Source organism: Strix uralensis, chromosome 12 (genome assembly GCF_047716275.1).
Source record: "Strix uralensis isolate ZFMK-TIS-50842 chromosome 12, bStrUra1, whole genome shotgun sequence".
Lineage (NCBI taxonomy): Eukaryota > Metazoa > Chordata > Aves > Strigiformes > Strigidae > Strix > Strix uralensis.
The window spans coordinates 20,815,694-20,830,286 of record NC_133983.1 but is presented as its reverse complement, the minus strand read 5'-3'; the positions used below and the strand labels follow the sequence as shown (position 1 = coordinate 20,830,286).

Genomic DNA, 14,593 nt, shown 5'->3' with positions numbered 1-14,593 from the left:
AACCACTCTCTGTCCTAAATGTTGAAGCAATACGTGCTATCATGGCACATCTTTTCCTTTATTTTAGGCCAGTTTCTTTTGTTAGCCTAATTCACTATATTTAATGACCATGCCAAATGAAAAGGGAAGTGTGATTTACCTTTTCTAATCTCTATGAATCAGATTCTCAGGCATTCAAGCTGTCCAAATGCACTTTAAAACCCATGGACTTCCCTCTTACCTGTCTGGCCCTTATCACTTTTCAAGATTGTGTATAACCATGTCTTAGTTGTTTTATTTATAATGTCATCAAGTCGAGGTTGTTACATTTGTTATAGGTTGCTGCACTGAATTCCCCCCCTGCCCAACTCTTTCTGCCTGTGCCTTCAAGGGATGTTAAAAAAAATGAAATACTACTTTTCACTTGTACAACAAAAACATTAAAAGCCAGATCCCACACTCAGTTATATTCACTCAGGGGATATTCATTGTAACATTCCTTGTCTAACTGATGCTACTGCAAAACAAATTTGGTCCTGTACATGTAAATATCAATAGAGAATACTGACAGAAATTAAATTCTGCTAGATATTCTGAAAAACATGTCACAAGGTATAGCAGGATTGAGAAAATGTCCCTTTTATATATAGATCAAGATATAATACACAACCTATGAAAAACTGCTATGTTTTTCAAAGAAATAGAATATTAAAGGCTATTCTTTACAGGCAAAATTATCCTTTGTTTGCTAAATGGTGAGTTTGTGCTGAACACTTCTCAGTAATATTCCTTTGGTGGCTAGAAAGCATCTTTTTTGTTACAGTAAGTATCCTGTGTGCATCTGAATGCTTGTTCTGATATACTGCCTACAACAAATCTACTCTATACAGAACAATTTTTATATCATGTTCCTCATCATAATAGCCAAGCCCCTTTCAGATGTACATTAAGCAAAATGACAAATGTGTGTCATTTAAGAAATCTGCTGCCCAGTGATGGAAAATGTGAAGAAGTTAGAGGAAAAAGCTCCATGTAAGTATCCATTTATGAGACAAAATAGCCTTCTTTAGAAGTTACTGGATTAAGCACTAAAAAGACAGGAAATGGAAGAATTACAGTTGTTTGTTTAACCTTAATTTGCCACACTGACAGTTGCTGATAAGCTTTGCATCTAGGCCTTGTTTGACTGCAGCGTGGTGCCAATGAGGCAAATACTTTACCAACAGTCTGCCACTATTTGGTCATATATTGTTTTATTTTCTGCTTGATATCTATTTTATTCAGTGCACACCAATATATAGTGCTCTGTAAATCTAAGGTATTTAATCTTCTCCTAAGCTTCTTATTAACTATTATGTCTTAGTTACTCTATGCTATTTAACCCTGCATTGGAAGCCCAAGAGTTAAACTTCTCACGCGCTTTTCCTTTGCCATTAGGGATCTAAACCTTTTGCCAGTCACCTTGAATGCATGTCCATAGTACCACTGTAGAGTGAATTTTACTGTTTCAATTTGACAGACAGAAAATGGAAGCCTCCAAGACCTTTAAAACTAAAAGTATCTGCTATTTTTTTCCTGAAATGACAGAGCTGAAATGAAAAAACTCCCCTAACTGCACAAAGAAGGACTCATTCAAAGGGTTACAGTTATACAATGATTAAAGCTATTATAGGCTTTTTCTTCCTTTTTTTTCCCTTGTACTTAAAAACCCAAACTCTGTAACAGTTTCCATGAGTTAAGCTAACTTAACACAATTGACATGGAGATACGCAAAGCTGAGAGTGTGTTGTTTTCTTTCTCTACTAAAATGTGTTTTAAACACTAGTTAATAACTTAGAAGCTTCCAGGGCCAGAAGCAACTTATGAGTGCTCCATTTTGAGGCTGCAAACCTTGTGCCCTACTGATACAAAAAATTGTTGTTTTAGCCCTGGAGCATTATCAGATAAACTCTGTGGCTGCATTTGTTTTTTATGTATGAAGTTCTACCAATGACCCAGGGCTGAATGTCCAGAGATGTTGGGCCTTAGGCAGGTAGAATTCTATTGGAATTTTCCCATTTGAAAGGAAAAAGAGGAAACATTATTCTGACAGCCCCATTAAAATAGGTAAATGTGTAAAAATTCTCCAGGGTTTGGACTATTCGATGAAATCTGGGCGAGACAGGTTAGTATCTCCAAGGCAATGCTATGCTAAGTACTACCCAACAGAGCTGCCCCAAGGGATCACATGGATAATAATTACCTAGCTATATGTAGAGTAGGCATGCATGTTTCTGTAGGCATATTTACGTAGAGCATAATGGTCATAAAATTAGGAAGAGGTCAGTCCCTACCAATTCACATTTGAACCAAGAATGAATCTGCAGGCTTACTGCTGCTTAACAAAGTGCATAATTTCACTCTTACTCAGAAACTATTTTACAGAAATTGGCATCCTTATTACTAAGTTAATAGAAAAATTCCAATTGAACTCCACAAGATTTTTTTCCTATTACGGTAACATTGCAGAGCTCCATTTAGTAAAAATGAGTGCTTAAACCTTCTGACAATTTCTTCACTGAACTTAAATTCCACTCCAATAATAACTGTCTGAAAGTCTAAAAGAAGATGGTGTTCTTTATGACTTGAAATGCACAGACTAGGGGTGTCTTGAGGTTGAGCAGTGGCTGTAAACATACAACAGAAGTTCTGTGCATTTGGGAAAGCTTCTGCTCTGAGATGAAATCCTACACCCAGATTCCATTGGAATTTTGCCACTGAACCAAGTGTGTCCATGGTTTATTCTGTCCTTATTCTGGAGATGACAAATTAATGAAATATAGCCATAACATTAGTAGCCCATATCTTCAGAGCAGGGCAAAAAGCAATGAAAGAATTACAGAGTTTTCCTTTTCCAATCAGGACATGAACGCCAGACAACACCTGCTCTGGTGTCATCTGAGATCTATACCTGCTTTAAAGACAAAAGTGCTGAACACCACAAGAACAAGAATGGCTTAATTATACACTTCCACTTGATGATGGGATTCTGGCCTAGATGCATTACCAATCTTCCTGGAAAACTGTTATTTGAGTGCTTGGTTTTCCAGCTTTTGCCTTCATATAAAATGACACTGGTCTCTAGAGCTACAATCTTAGATATTACCAGTCCAAATGAATTTCTGTCAAAGCACCACTGATAGCTGTAACTACATACAGGCACGCACGTGCGATCTAACTTGGCTGAGTGGGACTCAAGAATTCAATGGCTTTAAAATATTAACAAAAATTCATACCACCCCCTTCCCTGTCAACTTGCATCCTCACACTTGATAGCTAACTTATTATAATCAGGATACTCTTTACTTCTTCCAGTGGCAAAATCCTGCCTTTTCTAAAACTAGAAGAGAAAGTAATGACAAAGTGAGTTATTGTCAAGATCTGACTTCCACTGCAAGCATAACTTGTGACTGATATATCCTATTGTTATATTTCTCAAGAAGATCTGCAATATTGTTTAGTCAGTGACATGAAAAATGTGCCCTATAATTTCACAGTTCACAGCCATTCATTCTGAGTGCTGACATGGTTGAAATCATAATGTGGCATAATATTGTTATGCAAGATAAAGACAGAGGGTCTAATTAAACTCCCCTTAAATGTTACATTCATCCTTATTAATCAAGAATTTGGGATTCTTAAGGTAATATCAAGGGAAGCCGAAATTGGTTTCTACGGCTTATTTGATTACATAGAAACAGAGACTGTCAATGCTATCATCTATAGCTTTAATATCAACATATTAAGTATGATTTATGCTAACAGAGTAGAGCAGATGGAAAAATTTAGGGATATGATCTTCTGACAAGTATTGTCAGGAGTGATAAAGTCTGGCTTCAGGTAGCTGGGTTCTCTGCAAAACTATGAATAGCTGGATTGAGAATTCCTGGGACCTCTGCTTTAGCTAGTCTTTAATAATTTAATTCAGACACTTCTGCTATTTCAGGGACTAATCAAAGAGAGAGGGATTAATATTTTTTTTTTTTCAGGAAAGGGACACTGTTCTTCAGGACAACTGCCTTATTCAGTCTGGGTGAAAATTTGCTGTATGCTCTGCCTCTTTTTCTACTAGGAGAGGGTAAGGGAAAAATAGGTGTTGTAGCAGTCTGTTTATGTACATTAATCTTTCCCCCAAACCTTGGCAACTGCTAGAAAGAACCAAGCACTGAGATCAGATGTTAACATAGATAAGACAAAGTAAGAATGGGAGTTCCCCCACCTCCCTGCAAGGCAAAAGCTGGCATACCAAAGTTTAGCACCAACTGGTTAGATGGGATTGCTCTTAAGCACTAAAAATTAAGATATACAAAAACAGACAAGGAGAGAAGAGGCCTAACATCTGCCCCAACACAGAGACAGAGAATATCAGTAAGTAGAGGGCAAAAAGAAACAACAGGGGAGACTTTGAGGTGTTCACCTCTAGGAGAAACACTAGAAGCAACTGAGAAATCAAGAACTCCGAGGGACTCTCCAAGGTGCTAAAAGGGAGATGTTGTCAGGTTGGTTGTAAATTAAGCAAGCCAGGGAATATCTATGAGTAATAAAAGGACTGAATAACAGATGTTGGGAAGCAGACTATCAACATCTGTTCACTACTCTGAGAAAAGAAGGTCCTGTAGTAGTATAGCTCCAATATTGAAGCTGACAGAGTTGAAAGTGGCTTTCCTGAATGGTCAGCGTTAGATGCTGTCCACAGCTTTTATAGGGCCTGGCTTCCAGATTTGGCAGATGTTTTAATTCTCTCAGCACTGGGGTTTTACTCCAGCAATTTATCCTCTTCAGTCTCATCTCAGTAGTTCCCACCAGTGACTTTTTTTTTTTTTTTTGTTACCAGCTGCTTCTTCCATGTTAATTCAGACTCTGTGATACATCTGCACAGTGCTGGCCAGCTACAAATCATCTTCTAAACAGGAAAAATGGGAACTGATTTTACTCTTAAGTCCTTATCACCCTTCCAGAGTTACAGCAGTGAGGTCATAGGTATGAGAGGAGAATAATGGAGGTACAGTACCACTCCAGAAGCAATTTTGTTTCTTTCTCATCTTGCTGTAGGTCTAAGAGTTTGCTGTACGGGGAAAGAATTTTGTTTATTTGTCAATAAACAAAAAGCGGAGGTCAGTTTGGTCAAACACAACCAAAAAGAAAAAAAGCATTTTTTCATTAATTTTTCCCTTCAGATATTATGCTAGTAACATATATATATCACAGTGATTACCTATACAGATAGTATTAACACATTCAAGAAACAGTTTCAGTACAGAGTGTTGTATAGAATACTGTGGAGCTAATGGTTGACTTGGTGAGTACCTGCAATTATAGGTGGTAGTTGTATAGCAGGAGGGAATTGGCCAAGCTCGTTCTTTCAGAAGTGATTAAATCTCACCTTTTCTGGCACTGTTTGCTGGATACCCCAATACATGCAGCTCTCTAGAGTTAGCGTTTCTGTGTTTCAAAATTTTGCAGGAAAGACAGAAGAGGAAAAACTTTTTGCTTCAAGCAGATTCCCTCTCTACCTGGCTTTCCTTCTAACTTAAAAAAGAGAAAGGAACAGAAAAACAAAGTGCACTGTCCAATATACAGCAACTTCAGATCTAGAGATGTGCTACAAATTCCCAATGGCTGGGTTCAGGCAGGCCATAAATAAAACTGCAGAGCCAACTCAAGATGCTCTTGGGTGTAACTTACAGTGAAAAACTCTGGTGCTGCATGCTGAGAGATGGCTCAGCCATTCATTTATAACAATAGAACTATTCTTCTGTCTGCACAAGGAAAACAAATCTCCTGTTGTTAGGAATCAAAGACAAGTCCTTCAGACTCTAGGAGACATATTTAACAATGACTAAGTGTGTTACTTCATAAGCATTCACTCTTTAAGACTTTCTATCCCCCTCTCATTATATAGTACTCTGTAAGTGATTGTAGCATATCCCAAAAAGCAAGTTTATTGACCTCCACCTGCAACAAAAGTGCTTTAAAAAGGCTTGATGTGCAACAAAGTATGCAAAATTGATCCCTTAAGTGTTTGTGAGGAATGTGATTTGAAGCCTCATCCTTGTTTGGGGAGGGGGGGTTCAGGATCTCTGAAAAAATCCTGGCAAGAGACATGAAAAAGGCTTTTTGGATTGTCTTTGAAATTCACGGCTTATATAATCACTACATGTAAGGGTGGTGATTGGCAGCAAAGAGAAGTAGCAGAAGTAAACTTGTTTTTTTCCAGTGAATTCTCCTTAGTTTTCTCAAGTATTTGAGATTTTGAAGAAAATCACTGAACCATAAATCCCACTTCAGTGTAGTTTCTGCACTATTTTACAGAATTTTAGGCAGTCATTTTTTTGACAATGAGTTTGCAGATCATGGTTGCCACCAATAAGAGTTTGGAACATTTCCACTGACTTCCACCAACTCCATAGGGACTGACCCCAAAGCTATGATGATGTAATCTAAAGCAAAATGTGGCCCAGTAGCAAAAGTTCCCATTCCCAAAGTCAATGGCTAGTCCATTGTCCAACGGCTCTTGGTGAAATGACAAATAAACAAGCACGACTGCTTTTAATTTAGTGTCTGTTAGGTTCAGCCTTATCATCCCGATGGTCTGATGTTCAAGGATGAAGCCTCATTAACACAAAAACTTAGTTTGCATTATAGAAAAAGGCACTTTATATAAAGAGAAACAGAGTCTATCCACCTTTCAGATAGACCAGTAGCTGTTATTTGGAAATGATGACAATAATAAGTATGACTTTGCTCCCATTTCCAGACTAGCAGAGCTATCAAACACACAGCCAGTACAATGGCAGTGCTGTAGCAGTCGAACATCCAGGCTGTGGGTTAACAGGCAGTTGGGTAGCTGGACCCATCACAGGCTATTCTAATCTGAAATGATTAATCTCAAACAAATGGAGATTTGCTGGTTTCATATTTGTGTAGTTCCACTATGTGATATGGTGATATAAGGAGACCAGAATCAAATAAAAGGATATCAACTTCCAAACAAAAAATTGGCTTTCAAATTTCTACAGTTGAGACTTCACCACTAAGACAATGTATGTACCTATGATTCCAGAAGCCACTTATACTATGTGGGGTCAGCTGGATTCAGGTGCAGATAAAAAAATTACACAAACACACATATATATTTACATATATTGCTTCAGATATTTTTGGCAGTCTTTCATATTCCCATGAAACTCACTGCAGTTTGGGTTCCATTTCTAAGTTCTCCAGCTTCAAATACTGCATTTTAATTCTACTTAATGAATTAGATATGCTTTAGAGCTATAATAAACTCTTCCTGTGAAGATATTTCTGAAGAATTGAGTCACATTGCTTACTGAGAATAAATACTGCAATAATATATTCACATAAATAATTTAAAATCCAAGAGCACAGTAGGTAATAAAAATATATTGCCACGATAAGCCATGAAACCAGAGAACAACGTTGCTTTAATTAAAAATTACAAATACACTGCGGTAAACAACTTATTTACACGTAGTTGAAAGTCTAACTATTGAATAGCCTGGTCTTTTTGAATCTGAAAAAGGGAAAAATACTGAAACCAATCACTTCACACAGACAAATATTGAGGACCGTAACTGTGTTTAATTAAGATCTACTGTTAATAATAGATTTCAGAGAGTGAGGTTCTTCTTTTAATTTCCCAAGGTAGAAAATGTTATTAAATTTGGCCTTTAACTTCTCATTGACATGTACACTTGAAACTTCTGATTAAAATTTCAGAGGTTGTGAAGAAGCACCCAAAATTAAACTCTTAAATCTGGTGCAAAAATAACAATGATCCTTGATTAAGAAATCAAATTTCAGAAACTTCATTACTGTTCTATTAATAAATTGTTGGGTTATAATTAAAATGGGGCCTGCTGGATTTCTTTCATTTTTTAATTCTAGAAAAGTTGGAAACTCTAGAGGGAATTAAATACTTTCAAAAAAAATAGGTTAATGAATCTAAGAAATGTGATCCAACTTGAACAGGTTCCTTTTCTTTCTGGGAGTGATCACAGCAGAACAAACATTATTTTCCACTCAAAGGTATGTGTTCAGGAAAAAGCACTGGTTCTGTCTGCTCCTTCCTTTCTACAACATCCATAGTCCAAAGCTCACTATACTCATTGAAGACTTTTCATAGGAAATCATAGATCTGGGTATAGTTGTGAAAGACAGCGTTAACCTAGTTTTAAACTGTTATAATTTAGACTAAGATTAAACTTGATCCTTACATTATTTAGCTGGTGAATACAAGCATGAAGTTCTTGTTTGCAGGATGATGTTTCTACCTCTACCTTGAGTTTCTTTGAAATGTTAACATCAGTAGATCAGAGAATAGCTGACACCATGAAAGTTCATTGCTAATCGCGTGCAGACAAATAGCTAGAGCACAAGGTACGTGCTTTTGAGTCTTACAAACACTTGGAGTCATATTTTTTTCAGTGTAATACATTTTTGCCAGCTTGTTTGAGCTTTTAAATGAAATTCTTTCTCAGTCTGCAAAAACACTTCAAGCTGAAGAATAAGAAAGAAAATTGCTTCAAAAGTACAGCTGTCTTTAGGAATTTTTACAAAGTAAGCCACGGTTTTGAAAGAGATAAGTAATTTGAATCTGATTCAGATATGCAACGTTCAAAGAATAAATTCAATCTAGATGTGGACAATGGCACAAAAGGTTTCTATATGCTATTCATGGTTCTTGAAATGCATCTATGATGTTATATCTAGTAGAGTAACTAAATTTCCTGATTACAAATAATCATCAGTCCCTCCTACACATTTTATATAGAAAATTAATTAAAAACATACCTGCAGTTAGACATATCACAGCTGTTACGGGTTGAAAATAAAAGAAAGTAACATTACTAATTCTCTGTTCTTTTGTATATATCCATCTGCATATTTTGAACAGATACATATACTTTGTAGGGGGTGATGTACGTTGTTCACACAGCACACACAACACAAATTCGGTATTCATTGCTGCTTGCAGACACAAAACATTGCTTACTTGTGGTCATCGATATTTAGTGTAGTATCTTGTTTAAAAGTCTGTATTGTGTCTGCTTGGCATTTATTTTATGAGTATAATCATAGTAAGGACTCTGATGACATAATTTATAGCTGCATAGTCTGAGAACCATGTAGTCTGGTGTGCATTCTCCATAAAAGTCCTGGACCTAGGCCCAAACTCTAAACACACACCTGCCTGTAGGAACTTACGAGAAAACGTTTTGGCCAGACTCAAACTAATGAGCAGCTTTGGCCTTTATACATGCAATTTTACACTATCCTTAATTGCAGATGCTGTTCACATATACTACAGTCTTCCTTTTTCCCTGCTAGTATCTATGTGTTGCAGTAATATCTGTCAGTGTTAAAAGCATCTTTTAAAAATGCTATTTTATGCTTTCGCGTTATTTTAGCAAAAGGACATACAGGTAGTCACATTAGCCTTTCCTGAATCATTCCACCATTTCCCAGATTTTCATTACATTTGCATTAGTTTAGTCTAATTTACACATCCACTTCCTTTTACATAGTTTCCCTATATTATCACGCTTCATTCCAACCCAATCTAGCTTATTTCTGCTCTTCTTTTCTGCACACGCAGCATAAGAAAAGAAAAATCTTGCTTTCAGCTAAAAACCTTCTGGGTTTTGGCCATGCAGATTGTGGTAAAACTTGTGGGAGAACTCTATTTAGATCATGAGCTAGTTATAGTTAAGATTTGAGAGTTCCTTTGCAGCCAGTTGTGAGACGTGGTGGACTGTAGAAGGTGTTTATATTACTTATCTGGTTATACACAATACTTAAGGCTCACTCTGAGTTTTCAGTGACTCATTGGTATGTCCTATAATTTCACTGTCAATGTAGTTAGGAGAAATTCAGCAAAATCAGTAGGTTAAGGGTAAAAATTCAGATGATAATTTCTGGATTGTTGGTTTTGATAACCAGATCCTTATATTTTCTTGGCTTTTCTCTTTTAGTATCACAAAATCAACTGCTACATTAAGTAAAATTATTTGTCTTATCTCCCACGAAAATACATAAAGTTATGGAGAACTTCAATAATTAAGTTCCTTAAAATCAGTCCCAATCCCAAAGGGAATAAATACCTTTTCCCTACACAAGCCAGGTTGTGAGTAATGCTGCTGAGGGTCATATTGCTGTATCTGACAAGCAATAGAGATACCATAGGTTTTCCATCCATAGACACAGATTTGTGTGACCACAATAAATGAAATAAGGAATCTTTAGAGCAAAAACTAAAGAATGAAAATGCATTCTGTAAATAAATACGTTTAGAAAACAAGAATGACATATGCAAAGAATCATTCTTCAGATAAACTGATATTTCAATGGCAGAACTCAAAGGTGTTTCTGATAGAGAAAAACTAAAATATTTGTACTCTATTAACTAGATCTTTTTGAGGTGATGAAGAGAATTGAAACTTTTAATTATCTGCCTTGCCTTTTTCTTCCTTCCTTGGAGATGAGCACACTCACCTGCTTAAATTCACTTTCTCATCATTTGAATCCAAGGCTGTCAGTGAGGTTCCTTGCAATTGCATGCCTACCAACATTTGTTACTGACAAAGAACATCTTCCAGATCAGCGGCTTTCTTTTTTTTGTAGAACAGTACATATGTCAAACCTTCTTTAAGAAGTGTACAATCACTGCTAAATAACCCTGAGATAGTAGAGAAATCTATGTTTATGGTATAGATTGACAGTGCACATTGTTCAGGTAAAGCTTTGAAGTCATTCTCACAAAGATATTTATACCCTTTTACGTACATTGATAACTAGGGGAAATTAGACTTGCAAGTAAGAACAAAAAATTAAATACAGATGTAGATTTTGGGTTTAGTGCCTAACCTGCAAATCTCAAGTGCTGAGACAAGCTGCCTGGAAAGTCAATTTAGTATTAGAGAAGGAAGCGGTTGGATCTTTCAACAAATCTAAAAACAAAAGAGCAGACCAGGTGGATCAAAATATAAGATGATGGCACCACTTAACACCAATGTTTGCTCCTTGTGACGTGGCACGTGTGGGGGATTATATTATCATAGCACAGAAATAATAATTTACTTTCACCTATCTGGGCAAGGCCAAGTCTTAGCTTACTGTAGCTACAGTGTTACACTGGGAAATACTTTATGAGCCCTTGAACGTGGATGTACGGTCATTACATCACTGAGGGACATTATAAATGATCATAAACAAACTTAAACCATATGTAGAACAGATAAATTTCTATACACATTTTCAATTTTTACACGTTTTCTCTGTCTCATTAAGGAACAGGAATAAACAAGCAGGTTAAAAGTAATTTTGAAACACTATGCAAAGCCATGTCTACCGCTCATAGCAGTCAATTGTTCTACTGCAGTAATCTCATAGCCTGGAAAACTACTGTCCCCTCTCTAATGCAGTTTGTTTTCATCATACTGAATCTCTTCATTGCAGGAAAAAAAATTGCCATTTCTTATTAGGTAGAGTCCAAACAACTTTAATTTAATTCTGTACTGGCAGGCAAATTCTCAGGCACAAAAGACATGCTCACTTTCTGATGAATGACAATTAGAAGGTACTGCACTCACCTGATAGTCTGATGTTGCAAAGTATCCGGATCAGTAGCATTCACCGTCAGCACAACACTGCCAATAGGGATGTTTTCTTGTTTTGTCACTGTCATTGGGTTTGGGTGGAAAACTGGGCCTTCATTCACATCTTCAACAGTGATCTGAACTGTTGCCGTGGAACTGGGACCATAGGCTATGTCTGGAATCAGCGGGTCTTCATTTTCTACTTTGATCAGCAGTGTGTGAAATGCCGAAATCTCATAGTCTAAAGGCTGTAAAACATAACATAAAATCAGAGTGCAAGGTGCAAAGACAGCACTTAACACCTTTTTCGTTGTACCCCATTGTAAACTTGCAGAAGATAGAACTAGCCAGAAAGGGACAATAGCATTAATTGCATCTGATACTGGGTCAGAGCTTAGCATTAGACACAATGGTAGTTATAAAGTGCATTAAAGATAATGAACCTAATGGACTTAATGAAAGATGGAGATGTCCCTCTATCCAAAAGCATGTAGTTTTTTGCCATACCTCATACATATAATTTAATTCTCATATATAATTTAATTCTCATATATACATGCTTATTTATGATGTAATATGCATTTAGCAAACAAATCAGTCATACTTAGTAGCTACTTAGCATAAGTAACATAAGGCTATTTTCTCAACTTACACCTTGAAATCAAAAGTGCCACCATGAAAATACATGCCATTTGTCTTAAGAATTGAAAATGCCTCTTCTGAAGTCAGAGAAAATTATGGTACAGGCAGCAATCAGGGCTATCTTCTTTTTTTTTAAAGTGTGAGATATAGTATTATCTTCATGTGAAGACAGGCAGTAAATTTTTTTATAAGACTTTAGAAATGCAGGACCAAAGATGTCTGTTCAGTTCCGTCTGAAGCCACTTCCCTTACTTCCCTGGTATTTGCATCTGTATTCTCTAACCAAGAACAAAATGTGGCCCTTGAATTCTAATTGTACCCTCAGTCACAAACAAAACTTTGTTATAAAAGTCTCACCATTAATTGTGATGCTTACTGCAAAACTAGTTGTTATTTAAGTACAACAGTAATATAGTTAGCAACAGGCAGCAGGTCCTTTGGCTAAAGAAGTAAGGTTACTGTGACAGAAGAAGGGGGTTATACATATTGTTTGGACAAGGACTGTTAGCCGACTCTATTTTGGAGTAACTTCTTATGCAGTAAATCCACTGGGTGGACCTTACAGTAATAATACAGTACAACAGCAAATTGTTCTTACTTTGACAACAGAGAGCATTCCCTCATTAGTCTGGGGATTGGTATGGATTTCAAAACTCTGCCCTGGATTTCCATTAATGATGGTGTAGACAGCTCTCCATGCTCCGGTTGCTGGGTCATCTCGGTCACCGACGGTTAAGTTTACTATTACACCCGTGACTCCCTCCTTTACAGTGGCTTGAAACTAGGAAAAAAAAACATAAGAGGAAATTGTTACTATTTTCAGTTAATGACCACACACACACATGAAATATCCAAGTCAGCATTAATTATTTACCACAACAGGAGAAAGATGTAATCCTTGACTGAAACTGAATGTTATAGGCTCTAAATAATACATTTTCACTCATGAAATATAAGGTAGCACATTACAGCTGCTCTCCATTTGCAGTGTGACAGGAATCAAGCTTCGGAAGATTCTCATCACAAGAAGACAGTTCATCTCGTATAATTGGAAAAGTGAATCCTGAAAATATATACAGCGTTGCATGGGTGTACATGCTATCAGAAACAGAACTATACGCATAGCTACGCAGAAGAGGAAGCAGACTAATATAGCCCATTCTTGCCCTGAAATGTACTTATTTAAAATAATCCAGTTTTGCATTTCAGACTATTAAATTAGCCCACCCATATTGATTTTTCACTACACCGTTATCAATACATAAAACATTTTTCACAAAAAGTGCTCCCATACCATTTTTTGGAGGGGTTGCTCTAAAAGACTCAAAAATAATTGGTCCTCATGCTACCACTTTGTCTGCATAACTAAAAGTCAGTGTAACTTTCCTTTTTCAGTGGACGAATTTTTTATGACCTTGTGAAGTTTGTTACACTGCTGTACTATTCAGCTAGCCAAGCCTTATGAGAAAATTCTAATTTACTATCCAGACAAACAGTGTATAACATCATTCTTATTTATGTAGGAAAAACATTAAGCAAGCCGTTGGAAAAGCTTGTAAGGGTCAGACTTAATAATACACCCCACCTTTCAAGTACTTGAAGCTGACGTGCTAAAAGCACTGTATGTAAGAGTGATAAGATAATACCTGCTTTATAGGTGGATAAACTAGAATGATAACATACCTAATCCTGAGAAGTGCTGAACATCAGCAGTAGCATTATAGATCATTAGGAAATCTTAACTTTTCTAGGGATTAAGCCTTTAAAAGTCCAAAATTACAAATTTTAATGACACAAATAGGCTTTGCTGTACGTGCACTGCTTAAAAGCTACATTGTCAGTGACAATATATCACTCAAGGGCAAAAATCACCCAGTGGCTTCAAGACCTGAATAGACCAAATATCTTTTACTCTGTCTTATAGACCACATGAAGTCATAACACTACAGAAGATTTTGTGAGAATACTGAGTCCAGAAAATGGCATTTTATTAATATATAGATTTCACAGTCTGGACAAATACTAGGTAAAATGGATTTCCTCATAGTAAAAAACAGAGGAGACGATTTTGTCTTCTGTGTTATCTTTTTAAAAATTTCCTCCAATAGATTTGACTTATGTTTCCAAAGCTTTTTTCAATTTAGCTGTATAATTTGAGTGTATGCATTCAGTTCAAGTTTTCCAGCCTCAAACCTGATTTTATAAAAGGATGACATTAATGATTGGCTATTTCTATCTTCTTTGGTATATTTAACAAAGGATTTAAAGATTATTTTGATTTTGATAGTTAATATGTAACAGGTTGTGCTTGAGCT

General features: G+C 36.4%; 1 protein-coding gene across 3 annotated transcripts in view; it reads right to left on the bottom strand.

Annotated features, from left to right (window-relative positions):
* The window catches only part of CDH13 (cadherin 13), a 516,835-nt gene that overhangs the window by 55,301 nt on the left and 446,941 nt on the right, over positions 1-14,593 (bottom strand). For all 3 annotated transcript variants that reach the window (XM_074881611.1, XM_074881610.1, XM_074881609.1), the window contains 2 exons: positions 12,877-13,059; positions 11,631-11,884 (listed from right to left, as the gene is read on the bottom strand). In XM_074881611.1, coding sequence (XP_074737712.1) covers positions 11,631-11,884; positions 12,877-13,059 — 437 coding nt within the window. The remainder of the gene's footprint in view (positions 1-11,630; positions 11,885-12,876; positions 13,060-14,593) is intronic.